The 14288-nt window shown below is 44.8% G+C and overlaps 1 protein-coding gene across 1 annotated transcript; it reads left to right on the top strand.

Annotated features, from left to right (window-relative positions):
• Positions 1-13249: 13249 nt before the first annotated feature.
• Positions 13250-14155, top strand: LOC115541705 (zinc finger BED domain-containing protein 4-like). The gene is made up of 2 exons (XM_030353551.1): positions 13250-13919; positions 14047-14155. Exons 1-2 carry the CDS (start codon positions 13312-13314, stop codon positions 14153-14155), a joined length of 717 nt encoding a protein of 238 aa, XP_030209411.1. The 5' UTR covers positions 13250-13311.
• The last annotated feature ends 133 nt before the right edge of the window (positions 14156-14288 follow it).

The following is a 14288-nucleotide window of genomic DNA, read 5'->3' as shown; positions in this document are numbered from 1 at the left end:
TAGATTCTCTGCCCGAGCCCGAGCCCGACGCGGGCCGGGTCGGGCCGATATTTCCCACCACTATACTCGGGCCGGGCCTTTGATCGAGCGTTTTTATTTTTATTTTACCATTGGTTTATTGGCCTAATCTGAGGAGAAATCTATGCCATAAACAGAAATCTTATAGGCCTTTATTACACGGGTCTTCTCAATGCCGTGGAACGCTCCGTTCACTTGCATGGGTAGTAGTCCGGTGACTTGTCTACCCCAGCGTCTTCCGTTGCTAAGCGACGTCACCGTCTTTGCGGACAAATTATTTCTCTGCTGATCAGCACTACGAATGGCCAAAAGACTTGTATACCCCCCCCCCCCCCCCCCCCCTTAAATAAATACTATGGCAGAATTATTATCATTATTCTCATTCAACTTGATAATGTGTTTTTACAGTAGAGTGGTGCAGGGATGACGTATGTTGGCCAACCCGGAAGTGAGTGTCGCCCTGGATTCCCTCGACAAAAAGCCAACGGGTTTTGCCATTGGATTTTGGATTATTGCAGAAAAATTTGCATCTTTGAAGCACTTCATTAAAAACTGAAAATAAATAAATAAATAAAATATCCGTGCTCCAAAGAACGAAATGTAAACCAATGCATTCTGAATGGGAGCGTTTCTCAGATTTTTCCATGCTACACAGAATGAAATGTAAACCCATGCAAATAAAGACTTCATGTTCATAATAAATTAAATATCATTAATCTCCTGAGGGTGTAGGGTGGTATTCTATTTTTTTTTCAACGGGGCTGCATCCAGTCACTTGACCGTCATGGTTGCTATGGTGGTTGCTATCGTCAGCGTAGTCGGCGCCCTGAGGGGAGCGACTCAAAGGCGGGGTATAGAGCGTGTGAGGGGTCCTGCATAATTCTGTTGGCTAACCGGAGTGTTTGCTGGTCGTGGATGGAGGAGAGAGTTCTTGTTGAAAGTCCAATTATTTTAGGGCAAACTCTGGCCGTACTCTCCAGGCGGTTTCTGTTTTGGAGGGTGATGGCGTGGAACCAGCAAGTTATGGAAAATGTACAGATGCTTTCAATGAAGGAGTAATAGAAAGTAAGCAGTATGTTTTTGCTGACTCCAAAGGAATTTAGTTTCCTTAAGAGATACTTCCGCTGATGACACTTCCTAAGGATCTCTTCAGTGTTGGAGGAGAATTTCAACTGGCTGTCGAAGATGGTGCCCAGGTATTTATACTCCTCCACCAGCTCCACCGGCCTCCCGTGGATTGAGATGATGGATGCTGCGGCCAGCTCTCTCTGCCTCTTAGAAAAGGTCACCATCATCTCTGTGGTCTTACTCACGTTCATCTCAAGGCATGAGCTGTCACACCACTCCACAAACTCCTGGAGAGCTGATCCATGCTGCTGTGAAGGACCAGAGAGCAGGGACAGGAGAACTGTGTCGTCTGCGTACTTCACCAGGTGACACTGAGGCTGTGTGGATCTGCAGTCATCTGTATAGAGGATGAAGAGCAGAGGTGAGAGCACACAGCCCTGAGGGGAGCCCGTCGATGTGTGTCGGAGGTCGGAGAAGGTGTTGTTGACCCGGACTCTCTGTGACCTGTCGGTTAGAAAGTCCATTATCCACCGGATGAGCTGGTCGTCTAGATGGAAGTAGGAGGTGAGTTTGTTCGCCAGGATGTGGGGCTGTAGTGTATTGAATGCAGAGGAGAAGTCTATAAACAAGAGTCTGGCTGATGTGTTGGGCCGCTCTAGATGTTTGTGTACAGTGTCAATGATGAATGCTTTTGCGTCGTCCACACCTCTGCCTGCGCGGTAAGCATACTGTAGTGAGTCCATCAGGGTGTCGGTTACAGTGAGGATGTGTTTTTTAACGACCCTCTCCATGGCCTTCATCACCAGGGATGTGAGGGCCACAGGCCTGAGGTCGTTCAGATTGTTGATGGTGCTTTTCTTTGGGATGGGGATGACTATAGAGTGTTTCCAAAGCTGGGGGACTGTGCTGGTGTCCATGGATCTCTGAAACAGGGTTTGGAACACTCCCCCCAGCTGCTCAGCACATAACCTCAGGACGCGGCCACTGATGTTGTCTGGGCCAGGAGAGCTGTTCTCCCTGGTCTTCCTGAGGGCTCTGACCACCTCCTCTGTTTTAAAGGTGAGTGTGGAGTCACCAGGTTTCAGTGTTGTTAATGTATCTGCCAGTTGGGTGGAGTTGTCAGTCTCAAACCTGGTGAAAAAGGAGTTGAGGTCGTGAGGGAGAGATGTAGAGCTACTACACGCCGGCTGGATGGTTTTGTGGTTGGTAGCAACGGTGTTAACAGCAGCCATGGTTTTGAGGCCCTGCCAGGCTGAGCGGAGGATCCCCTGGGTGAATTTTTCCTCAACCTTGTTCTTGTACTTCAGCTTAGCAGTTTTTATGGCGCGCTTAACTTCCCTGTTGATCTCCTTCTTTTCAGACTCTGAGCCAGTGAAGAAAATCCTTTTTTTCTTAAGAATTTCCTTCAGTTCTTTTGTAATCCAGGGCTTATTGTTTGGGAAGATGGTGACCGTTTTGGAGGGGATGATGTTGTCCACACAGAAGTTGATGTAAGATGAGACGGTGTCCACTTGCTCCTCCATGTCGTTTGAAGGGGTTAGGAGGTTATTCCAGTCTGTGGATTCAAAGCATCCTTGCAGCGCTTGGATGCTGTCGCTAGTCCACTGCTTGATGTTTTTAATAACCTTCTTTGCCCTCCTTATGACAGGTATGTAAGCTGGAGCAAGCAGGATGGTGTCGTGGTCGGCAGTGCCAAGAGGGGGGAGGGCTATGGACCTGAAAGCATCTGGTACAGAGCCATAGCATTTATCCAGTGTCCTCCCACGGCGAGTGGTGCATGTTACATATTGTTGAAAGCCTTCGAGTAATTTATCAGGAGAGCAGTGGTTAAAATCACCCAGGATGAATTTTGGGGAGTCTGGTGAGATGTGTTCTAGTCTATTTAATGAGCTTGTGATGTGCTCAGTGGCAGTAACTGCGTTTGCTCTGGGGTGGATGTAAGCCAGGATGATAAAAAGTTGAGGAAACTCTCTGGGGAGGTAAAAGGGTCGTAGGGAGACAGCCAGGAGCTCGATGTCAGGGGTGCAGTTTCTCTCTCACTACAACTGTGGAGCACCAGCGGGTGTTTACATAGAGACACACACCGCCACCATGTTGTTTACCGGTGCGCTCACTGTACCGGTCGAGTCTGAAAGGGGGTGCGAAGCCATCAATATGCGTCGTGCTTATGTGCGTTATGGCATAGATTTCTCCTCAGATTAGGCCAATAAACCAATGGTAAAATAAAAATAAAAACGCTCGATCAAAGGCCCGGCCCGAGTATAGTGATGGGAAATATCGGCCCGACCCGGCCCGCGTCGGGCTCGGGCAGAGAATCTAAACACTGACTGGAACTACTTAGCAGGTGTCTGTAGGGCTATATCAGGAGTTAAGGCACGCACTGCAGCCAATCAGTATACGAGTATTCCCCCAGACCGTGGTCTAAACAATATTATTCACGAGTTATAATCAACCCCTACACATCAATATTAATGATAACCCTGTGGAAATTGCAATAAGTGAGAGATACAATTTCGCATGTTGAGCACGCAGTTGTGTGACTCGTTTATTTAGTAAGAGAGAAACAGGAAATCAAAACGTGCTGAAAGTAAACAAATCCCGCATGGGCTCTGACGTCATGAGACGCTCGTAATCCTTAGAGGGACAGCGATCCCTGAACCACCAAGACAGTAAACGACATGCCTAACACAATTGAAAGAACAACACATAACAAAATACTGTAGGTGAATTATGTTACACTCACTACAACCCCTTAAATACGGTATGATTTCTAGATTTCATGGCAACGTCCGCTCGCGACACTGGACTTGCGATCGAGGCATCAACCCGGACGTTCATTCACATAGCCAAAAACAAGAGAATAGATGGCTAGATAAAATAAACATCAAGACATACAATTCTAAAAAGAACCGATGAAGCAGCTACCCTTTTTTCCTTCGTGGTTTGCCTACAGAGCAGCGCACCTGCTTTTAATATATCAGTGTATTGTCACAATTTCTCAGTATCAAAGGTGAAAGTAGAAACGGGTGGCCAAAAGGTGTCATTTGTTAGTTATCACAGACAATTTTCAACAATGAATGATCTGTACGGAGCTCCATAAGGGACATTAGGGAGAACGCTCCCGGACAGAACCTTAGTTTGGAAGTCATGCTTAGTGACACGACAAATAGCCTACTTCCAATTGAAATACAAAATTTAGAAAATAGGCCTACGTGTCCCTGATCACGTTTCAATAGATTAAATAACGTGACAGTGTCACGTATTTTCGTGAGACCAGGTTCGAGCGTGTGCATGGGTTGAATTGCGTGTGTCTCACGCCAAATGCATGACACATGAGAGCCCTGTACTTACGTGACACAAACCAGCAGCGCAAACGTTCTCTCCCGCTTGAGATGACGTCTTTCTTTATAGGTTCATGGGTCTGATTGGCCGATTTCCCATGCTGATATCCCCGGAGATTCTCGGGCATCTTCGACAATTTGGCTATAGATTTTCTCATTACACGCTAAATAATATAATTATAGCCTGATTATATATATAGCCTTACATATATATAGGCAATTGTTGAGTAGGTTCAAATCCGGGATTGCTTTTAACTGACTTTATTGTTAAAGTAGGCATGTTTCGGTATGGTAACTGACTATGGAACGAAAGTCTAGGAATCGTGTTGGACACGTGTGAGGGATAATAACTCTAGCTACTACGGGCCATGGGCAGAGGCCCATGTCCCCTCGCGGGTGTCGCTGAAAATCTATAACGCTCTCCACCTAGTGTGCACAGGTAGAGACCGTCAAGTGGGCGTGGCCTAGTGGGCGTGGTGGCTTCGGCTTCTTCAGGTGATGCCTTCTGTGGTGGAGCAGCCTTCAATAAGGTCTTGCTCCCCTTGTGGCTATGTATAGTATTTACGGCTTATATGTTTGGTCCTGCTTCATTGGGTCTATGTGTGGGTAGCTTAGATTCTTAAAATACGTAACAATCCCTCCTCCTCCTCCATAATATTTTAAATCATAAACACCATTTACCACACCGAAAACATAGTCAAAGTAGGATAAATCATCAACACCATCAACCGTGTGGGAGAAACTCTATCGAATAGAGAAAAACCACTACGCGTTCCCGATAATACTGAAACGGTATTCACATTGTGGGTCCCATAGGAAATACAGGTCATTATTTAACAATACAACAATGAACATATATCTTGTTATCATACAATCATATGGTCAAACAACACACAAACAAAAGTATCCATAGAAATCCTAAGCTAATACCCTTTGGTTATGTGCTACAAGGTCATACAATTTTCCACATGTGCAAAAGTAAAGTAAAAATTGGTAGTCATAATACAATTTTAAAAATTCAAAATGATTGATAGGCTAGCATGGATTTGGGTGGTTCAGGTGATCTGTGGTGGAGCAGCTCGTCCCTCCTTGTCAAGGGCTCAGCTCACAGAGAGGTTACTTTTACATCATGGGAGTCTCCAAACAGGTTCTCCGTCATCGTCGTGTCAGCAACAGGTGGCCTGTAAACAACCGTCTCCAAGAAGATCAACAGTACCATTATCAATGCAGCGATTCAGAAATAACGGGTTGCACTCGCAACCAAGCAACACTACACAATAACAAACATTATTTTTCTAATGGTGGACAACCAAAACAGAACCGATTCAAATCCTGCTGTTATTTGATCTCCTCATGTGACTGTTAGTCCTTGCTCGGCGGTGGTAGTTTGTAGGCTCCGGGTGTGTCTGCATCTGGTTCTGGAACTTTTGTTTCTATTGCAGAAATACAAACTCATGTACAGCAGTTAGTTGTTCAAAAACATATTTCCATTAATTCAAATTTTAATTGTTTTACAGTATCTACTTTGATTTAATTTCACACTACATCCCTCCTTGCGCATGCTTCAGCCATGCGCATTGAATGACAACCAAACCTAACAACGCCGTAGTGCAACCAAGTTGCTATAACCAAAAAGATGTAAAAGGGAAATGACAATGTTAAAATTTGCATGTTCAATATCACTTCTGTGTTAACCGTATCTCATAATAACAGTTACCTTCATCATACTACCCGATTGTCCTACACTAACTATGTATATTGGATGACCTAATCTTCATTTATTCTACCTATTGCTCGCATTTGATGTTGTCCACACTTTGATTCATTCCTATGTACATCGCATACCACATCAAACGTGCATACGCCTTATTCTCTGCACAACATCCTATTGCGCCACCTTTTGCATACCACATCAAACATGCATATGTCTTAGCAAAGTGAAGTAAAGTAAAACCCAGTTTTATCTTTACTTATTTTATAGCTATACATGTCCCGGACACGTTCATTACTATTTCCAAAACAGTTTTTTTAGCTACGCAGGTCCCAGACCTAACTATACCATTACATGAACAGTATTTATTATTATAATTATCTAGTTTTTTGTTGGTCAACATCAAATCGATACATTAATTCAACCTTCTGACTTACTGACTTACTCGATTTCTCCCCGTGTGAGCCCATAATTGACAACTCTCCCGGGGCCTCCCCATGAGCCCCACCGCCACCACTCCCCGTGTGAGCCCGCGATTGTTAACTCTCCCGGAGCCTCCCATTGAGCTCCACCGTTACCACCTCAGAACACTGCAGGAACGATTAGTCGATTAACGCGTGGCTCGGAGGCTCCCAAGGAGTGCCACAATCCTACGTCTTGACACCTGGTGCAGTCGACGTGTGGCTCGGGGGCTCCCAGGAAGTGCCACAATCCTACGTCTGACACCTGGTGAATCTTGAGCTAGGTCAATCAAAACCGTCTAAACTAGGTAGAATAAAGAGTCATCCAAACTTACAACAATTATGCACATATTGGTATTAAATATATGGTGATATTCTATAAACAAAACAAAAACTGAACCTAAAAGAAAAATTCAGAAGTTATCGGTTGAAACAAATGTTATTGTAATTGAACTACAGCAGTTGAGCTAACTCCCGCCTTGTGCAACGGTTAAAACCATGTGCATCATTTATTAATTAAACATATTATTTTAGCAGTTGAACCCTGTGTCTATTTGAACCATCCTGGTTCCCTAATATCAATGTGCATGACACAACCCGTGTCTATTGCACTCCTGTTTTGATACACAAAACGCATGTTGAATAGACAGAAAGGCTTAGCAACCTGAAAAACATAATGTCTGAGTGTTAGGCATTTGTTACTGCATATACTGCTATTTCCTGAAGAGAGAGAGAGAGAGTATTAAGATCAATGCACAGAAGTAAAATGATGAATGCCGGGCATCCATCACTGCTTGGGTTGCAAAGGCCTGAAGAGAAAGAATAAATTTAGTACAAATGTAAACATTTACAGATCGTTTAAACTATCAATGTTGATGAATCAAAAAAAATGTATTACAACCTACACAGATATTTGCGTGTTTTGCCGATATCAACTAGGGACTGGCTCCCTGTATTTCAGCACACAGACACACAGACCCTCAAATATATAAACACTTAACTAAATTTACATCCTGGTTCCAACACATGGCTAGGTGTGAGGGTGGGAGGGGGCAAGGGGAAGAAAGAACAATAAGACAAGAACTTCAATTTAACTTACAATAGAGAGGCGAGTGGCCTTCTTTAAGCAATATGAATAAGGAAGGGTAGGGGAAGAGAGTGTTACAGGGACAAAGGGTGGGGAGTGGGGGATCTGACGACCGGACCTGTGAGGACTGGGACAAAGGGTGTGGGGGGGGGGGGGGGGGGGGGGGGTACTCGTGTGTAGGGGGCCTGGAGGGGGGGCGGTGGGGACTTCACGTGTGTAGGGGGTCAGGGGGTCTTTTACCTTAATAATTCATCGTCTTTAATAACAAAATACCAACAGACTTGAATGTAAAATGAAGCATGCAGTCTTGGGTGGCATTTAGCGGATCGGCAGATAAGATAGTATACACTCCGAACGTCCGCTATGGTGCTACTGCTTAGGAACACACACCGTGCCGGGCCTCAGCGGAGAACTGAAAGATAACTCTTGTTAATATACTATTTTGGCCCGATCTATACAGAGGCCGATAGTGGAGGGCTTCACCTCTCAACCAGTACCAACAATGATCGTTAACGACGAGTACTAAAAACAACTGAAGTGTTATGAAGGGGGGAGGTTGGGCCTTCAGTGTTCCTTGCAACCGTTTATGTTGTTATGCTTTTTAAATCGAAGTCTAGGCCTCCGGAGCAGCACGACCGGACGGTGGCTAAAACAAACTTACACCTAAATGTTCTTATAACCAATCCTATTTCAGATTTATCTTTAAAACAATGAGTTCTACTTACCTCAGACGTGTGTGGCCTGTTGAAGTTGTTTTAGCGTCGCGCCCGCCGGGATTCTCGGGACTTTCTTCCAAACGTCGGGGGTCACCAAATACTGAGTAGTTCTTCAAGGAAAGGGTTCAAATCCGGGATTGCTTTTAACTGACTTTATTGTTAAAGTAGGCATGTTTCGGTATGGTAACTGACTATGGAACGAAAGTCTAGGAATCGTGTTGGACACGTGTGAGGGATAATAACTCTAGCTACTACGGGCCATGGGCAGAGGCCCATGTCCCCTCGCGGGTGTCGCTGAAAATCTCTAACGCTCTCCACCTAGTGTGCACAGGTAGAGACCGTCAAGTGGGCGTGGCCTAGTGGGCGTGGTGGCTTCGGCTTCTTCAGGTGATGCCTTCTGTGGTGGAGCAGCCTTCAATAAGGTCTTGCTCCCCTTGTGGCTATGTATAGTATTTACGGCTTATATGTTTGGTTCTGCTTCATTGGGTCTATAGTCCTTTTTCCATCAAAAAGATAATGCGCTTTAAAATGATGCGCATCAAAAGTTAGTGCGACATATGTGATGGAAAAAGGGTTATATCGCTCTAACGCCGATTTTGTCACACTAAGTTAATTCGCTCTGCAGAGGTGGTTTTGGGAAAGTTCTAGAGACATAAAAGTAATGGAAAACGGCTGAAGCGATATAGAATGTCGCGCATGCGCATTGTTGATGGAAAATCATCTAGCGGGTCAGAAAAATGCGCTTCAACACGGGGCATTGTGACACAATTTTAATTCGCTATAATCATTCTGTCGATGGAAAACCGTTTAGGCGCTTCTTATGTCGCTACAAATTAATTCGCTTGAAAATCAGATGGAAAAAGGACTTATGTGTGGGTAGCTTAGATTCTTAAAATACGTAACACAATATATATAATTAGGCAATATATATATATACATATAGCATTTGTTGTTTTGGCATAAACATAACTAGGGTGCACTGTACTATCTGCGCACACCCTTTCTGAAGCCTCTCTCTCGCTCGCTCTCTCTCTCTCTCTGTCCCTCCCTCTCTCTCTTTCTCTCTCTCTCGTACCTTTTTGTCGAGCACGTTAATTGTCTTTGAACACTCCCATTCAGAATGCATTGGTTTACATTTCGTTCTGTGTAGCACGCAAAAAGTCGGACTATCGTGCTCTGGAACACGCTTCAATAGATTAACGTTCGTGCGCAGGAGCACGCAATCGCGTGATACCGGGTTGGATATGGTAGGAGATCGAGGAATGGCATCCTCGTCAGATTCAGAAACGTCGAACTCTGGGTGAGTACTGAGCGACATAATGGGCTGCTGAGAATAACGAGCATCGAACGAAAAAACGAAGCAGCAAAGAACATAGGTTAGACTACTCTTTATAAAGCAGGTGTAGGCAGGTGATTGCTCTAAACAGCTCTAAACATTTGACATGCCTACGTTTCTTTGGCCTTTTATTTTCAATGAGCCTGCATCCACGGCACGGGACTCTCGTGGTTGCTATGGTGGTTGCCATCGACGCCCCCTCTGCTCCAAACATGGCTCGAAATCACGTTAACCTTGGAATATGTTTATATTTTCCGCAGTTTATACTTGTAATTAACCAGTTACTTATGTAATGACCTTGACTCGTTTCTTTTTATTGCTGTCTGGTGGCTTGTTACGTCACTCAGAGAGATGCGCATCGACAGATTTTAGTGACATAGCCTATAACCTGTTCATGAAAGCGAAACACCAACCTCATTGATTTAACGAGGCAGGGTTATTTGAAACAATTAATTAAGTATTGTGTGTGAGGTCATTCCTCTTCCTGAGTGTGTTTCCTATTTATGTCAAGTGTACCCCTGCTGTCCAAAAGCACCCCCCCCTCCTCCCATTAGGGCTTTGACTTCGAACTTCGTAATTCGAATATAATTTGAATATCAAAAAATAAATCAAAATTCGAACGAATATTAGGCAGCCCTTAATATTCGAACCTGTTATGGGCAGGCCAAGAGGGAGAGACGTCGGAGAACCTGACGCAGTCTATTCATAATATTGTAATGACCACGGAAGAGGCAGTGACTGAAGTATTGATTAGACAGCGATTTATTAGAAACCTAATAAACCGTTGGAACACGCAAGACCGGTAACCATAGCAACACCGGTAAACAAACCTCGCAAAACCCAATCCAGGACTGAATCCGAATACTCATACTTATAGTATGCATTTTGTAGTACGCCACAAATATAGCGCGTCTGAATGCTCAGTACGCATTGTGTAGCACGGAAAACGTTAAAGAATGCGTACTACCGCCACAGTATACAACGGTAGGTCACTACGCTATCCCACAATGCAACCGGAGTCTGGTAACGAACGAAGAAGAGATGGCTGACCTGACACTACCAACAGCGGCTTAGAAAGACGTAGAGAGCGGCGAAAAAAGGAGACATTAAAAAAGTAAAGTAAGTAGTTAAGTAAAAAGAGACATTTTTAATTTAATAGCAACGATGACAAGACGGATAACAGGTAACTTATCAAGGTAATTTTGGCATCTGAGGGGAGATACGTCATCTCCAAACGTACGGTGGAGTTTCAGAGGCATTCTACGCATAGCTGTAGACCAGGGGTGCCCAACCAGTCGATCGAGGTCTACCAGTAGACCGCCGACAGATCCCAAGTCGACCGCGAGGGGTGAAGAAAAAAAAAAAAACTTTTCTTTTTAATAAAATAAAATTTGCGCGGGACATATACGCGCGGTAGCGCATGCGCTGTCAACAGCAGTTGAAAGCCGTCAACAGTAGTTACGCACTCCTAAACGTTGGCATGGCTGAGGGGAAACGAGCTAAGACCTACCATTTTCACCCTGAGTGGGAGGAAGATTATTGAATATTGTTGAGAAGGTGCCGTGCGCAGACGGAATGAAACCCCCACTGAAGTCCGTAGGTTCACGATACAGGTGTCATACATATGAAAGAAGGCATTCAAATATATTACACTGATCAATTAGGAGGCTGAAGCACTAAAGGAAGTGATGCAATAGGTGACTAAGTCGAGGACATTAACAAGTAAGATATAGGGCCCTATTTTAATGGTCTGAAACGCAAGTGGGAAGCGCAAAGCGCAAATAGCTTTGTGGGCGGTTCTACGGCGCTATCGCTATTTTACAGGCGGATAAATGACACTTGCGTCGCGGCGCAAGTGTCAAAAGGGTTGGTCTGAAGCAGCCTAGTTACCCGTAGGTGTGGTTTGGGCGTAACGTCCAACAAACCAATGAGAGTGCCAGCTCCCATCCCCTTTAAGAGCCATGAGCGCATTTGAATCGGACGAGTTGATATTTTGACAGCGCGTCTGCAGTCTCCGATGAGACAGATGCACATGAATTTCAAACTGCAAATGGCTCAGTTTATTGCCAAATAATATGGCCTAATTCACACATGGAATAAGGGGTTTTCTTCCACAACTTCAGAAATACTGAGTCCTCAAATAAATTTCGGCAAAGAAAACGTATATGATATAACATATGATATGCGGTAACTGTGGTTCTATTTAATGATATACGCAATACATTATAAATAGTGTTGCACCGATTCCGATACCAGTATCGGAAGGAGATCCGATCCAGCACTAAAATGGTGGTATCGGAATCGGCGAGTACCAACAAATAGTGCACCGATACCATTTTGATGCTTGTATGTCACTTAAACGCAGCCTTCTCTCTCCCGACACTCACTATCGCTATTGGCCTGCTCCAGACCAATGAGAGCGGGTCAATAGCCGCTCTTAACCATCTTTTTCATGCGGCGGGAAAACAAACCAGGAGAAGAAAATGTCTGCAGTGTGGAATTATTTCATTATAGAAACGCCGGCGAGTACATTGGCTAAATGCAAGATTTGCGACCTGAAAGTTTCGAGAGGTGGAGTTAAACGGGGCAGTTTCAATACCTCGAACCTGATAAAACATTTGAAGTCGAAACATGTGAACGAACACAAAGAGTTCGAGACTGAGGCAACTGCAGCTAGCAAGAGAAAGCGGGATGGACCGCAGCAACGATCCCTGGTCAGTTCACTTCGTGCGAAAGAGCAGTGGGACGAGAAGAGTGAAGCAGCAAGACAGATGTCCGAGAAAATAACCGAGATGACTGTTCTCTGTAACCTGCCCCTCTCCTTCGTTGAAAGCGTGGGCTTCCGGCTTTTTATGGCTCACGCAGTACCTAAGTATAAGGTCCCAAGTCGCAAATACATCACGGGGACGACTATCCCTGCACTAAAACATAAAGTAACGGAGCATGTTTTAGGAAAGCTAGGGGAGGCAGGGACCATAAGCTTTTCAACTGACATCTGGAGCAGCCAAGTCTCCCCACTTTCCCTGCTTAGCTTGACAGCCCACTGGGTAAACTTGGAAACATTCACTCCAGAAAGCGTCATACTTCATGCGAATGAATTCAAGGGATCACACACGGGCGAAGCTATTGCAGGAGCAATAGAGCTCATGCTGCTCAACTGGAGCATCCCAAAGTCAAAGGTAACGTAACTTTTCTAGTCTAGACTTTGAAAGAAATGCCGCAGTAATTTGCAGCAGTAATTTGAGCCGTAAAGGTGTGTGTGTGTATGTGTGTGTGTGTGTGTGTGTGTGTGTGTGTGTGTGTGTGTGTGTGTGTGTGTCGTGCTCTCTATTGCAACTTGTCTATTTAAGCAATATAGCACTCGTGGGAGTGGGGTAGGTAAGGGATTATCCCTTACCTACCCCACTCCCATGAGTGCTATATTGCTTTTATAAAACAATTCTACCGTCAACAAATTAACATTTCAACACGAAGCTTTGGTTAATTTTTATTATTATAATTACATTATTATTAATATTATTATTATTATTATTATTAAAGGTCCATGCCATTCTTCGGGACAATGCAAGCAATATGAAGAAGGCAATGAGGGACCTGGGAGTCTCCAGCCTGGGATGTTTCTCGCACATGATTCAACTCGTGGTGCACGATGGACTGCTGTCCCAGCGAAGTGTGAGCGATGCGCTGGCCAGTGGGAGAAAAATAATTGGGCACTTCAAACATTCCCCATTGGCCACATCAAGACTTGAAACTGTCCAGACGGGACTGGGAATGCCAGTCAAACGTCTGATCCAAGATGTTCCCACCCGCTGGAACAGCACCTTTTATATGACTGCGAGCCTGCTGGAGCAAAAGAGTGCCATCTCACTCTATGCTGCAGACCACCAGCTCCCAGCAACACTGACAGCAAGTGACTGGACCTTGCTGGAGAAAATCAACACTCTTCTGGCTCCATTTGAAGAGATCACAAAACAGATCAGCTTCGCCACCTCCACCACCTCAGAGGTCATCCCCTCAGTCATCGTCCTGAAGCGTCTGTTGGCCAAACAGACCACAGAGGACAGCGGGATAAAAACAATGAAGGCGACACTTCTAGCAGCTATGGGCACAAGATTCCAGACCGTTGAGGCGGAGCCCTTGTACTCTGTTTCAACCATATTGGACCCACGTTACAAAGACAGGTATGTTACTTTAATTGTGAGCTGTATAGTGTAAAGTTTAAACATCTTGTGTTAGTGTGTAATTAAATGCAGTGCTAAATAACTAATATAGCTATATTATGCCATTCTGTTTACTTTGTTACTGCAGATACTTCACAAGTGCAGAGAGCAGCAAGCTTGCAAGAAGTGCACTGACCAAAGAGGTGGAGAAAATCACTGCAGACAACCACCACCGAGGCAGCAGACCCAGCCAGTAAGACCCCACGGATGACAGCAGAGCCCAACACAAGCAGCTGCTTTAAGGGGCTGTATGAGGAATTCCTGCAAGAGCATGCTGCTGAACAAGGTGGGGCCAGCAACACAGTTACACAGCTATCTCTCAAATGTACC

The sequence above is a fragment of the Gadus morhua genome, chromosome 4 (genome assembly GCF_902167405.1).
Source record: "Gadus morhua chromosome 4, gadMor3.0, whole genome shotgun sequence".
In the NCBI taxonomy this organism is placed as follows: Eukaryota; Metazoa; Chordata; class Actinopteri; order Gadiformes; family Gadidae; genus Gadus; species Gadus morhua.
This window is presented reverse-complemented; position numbering and strand designations above follow the sequence as displayed.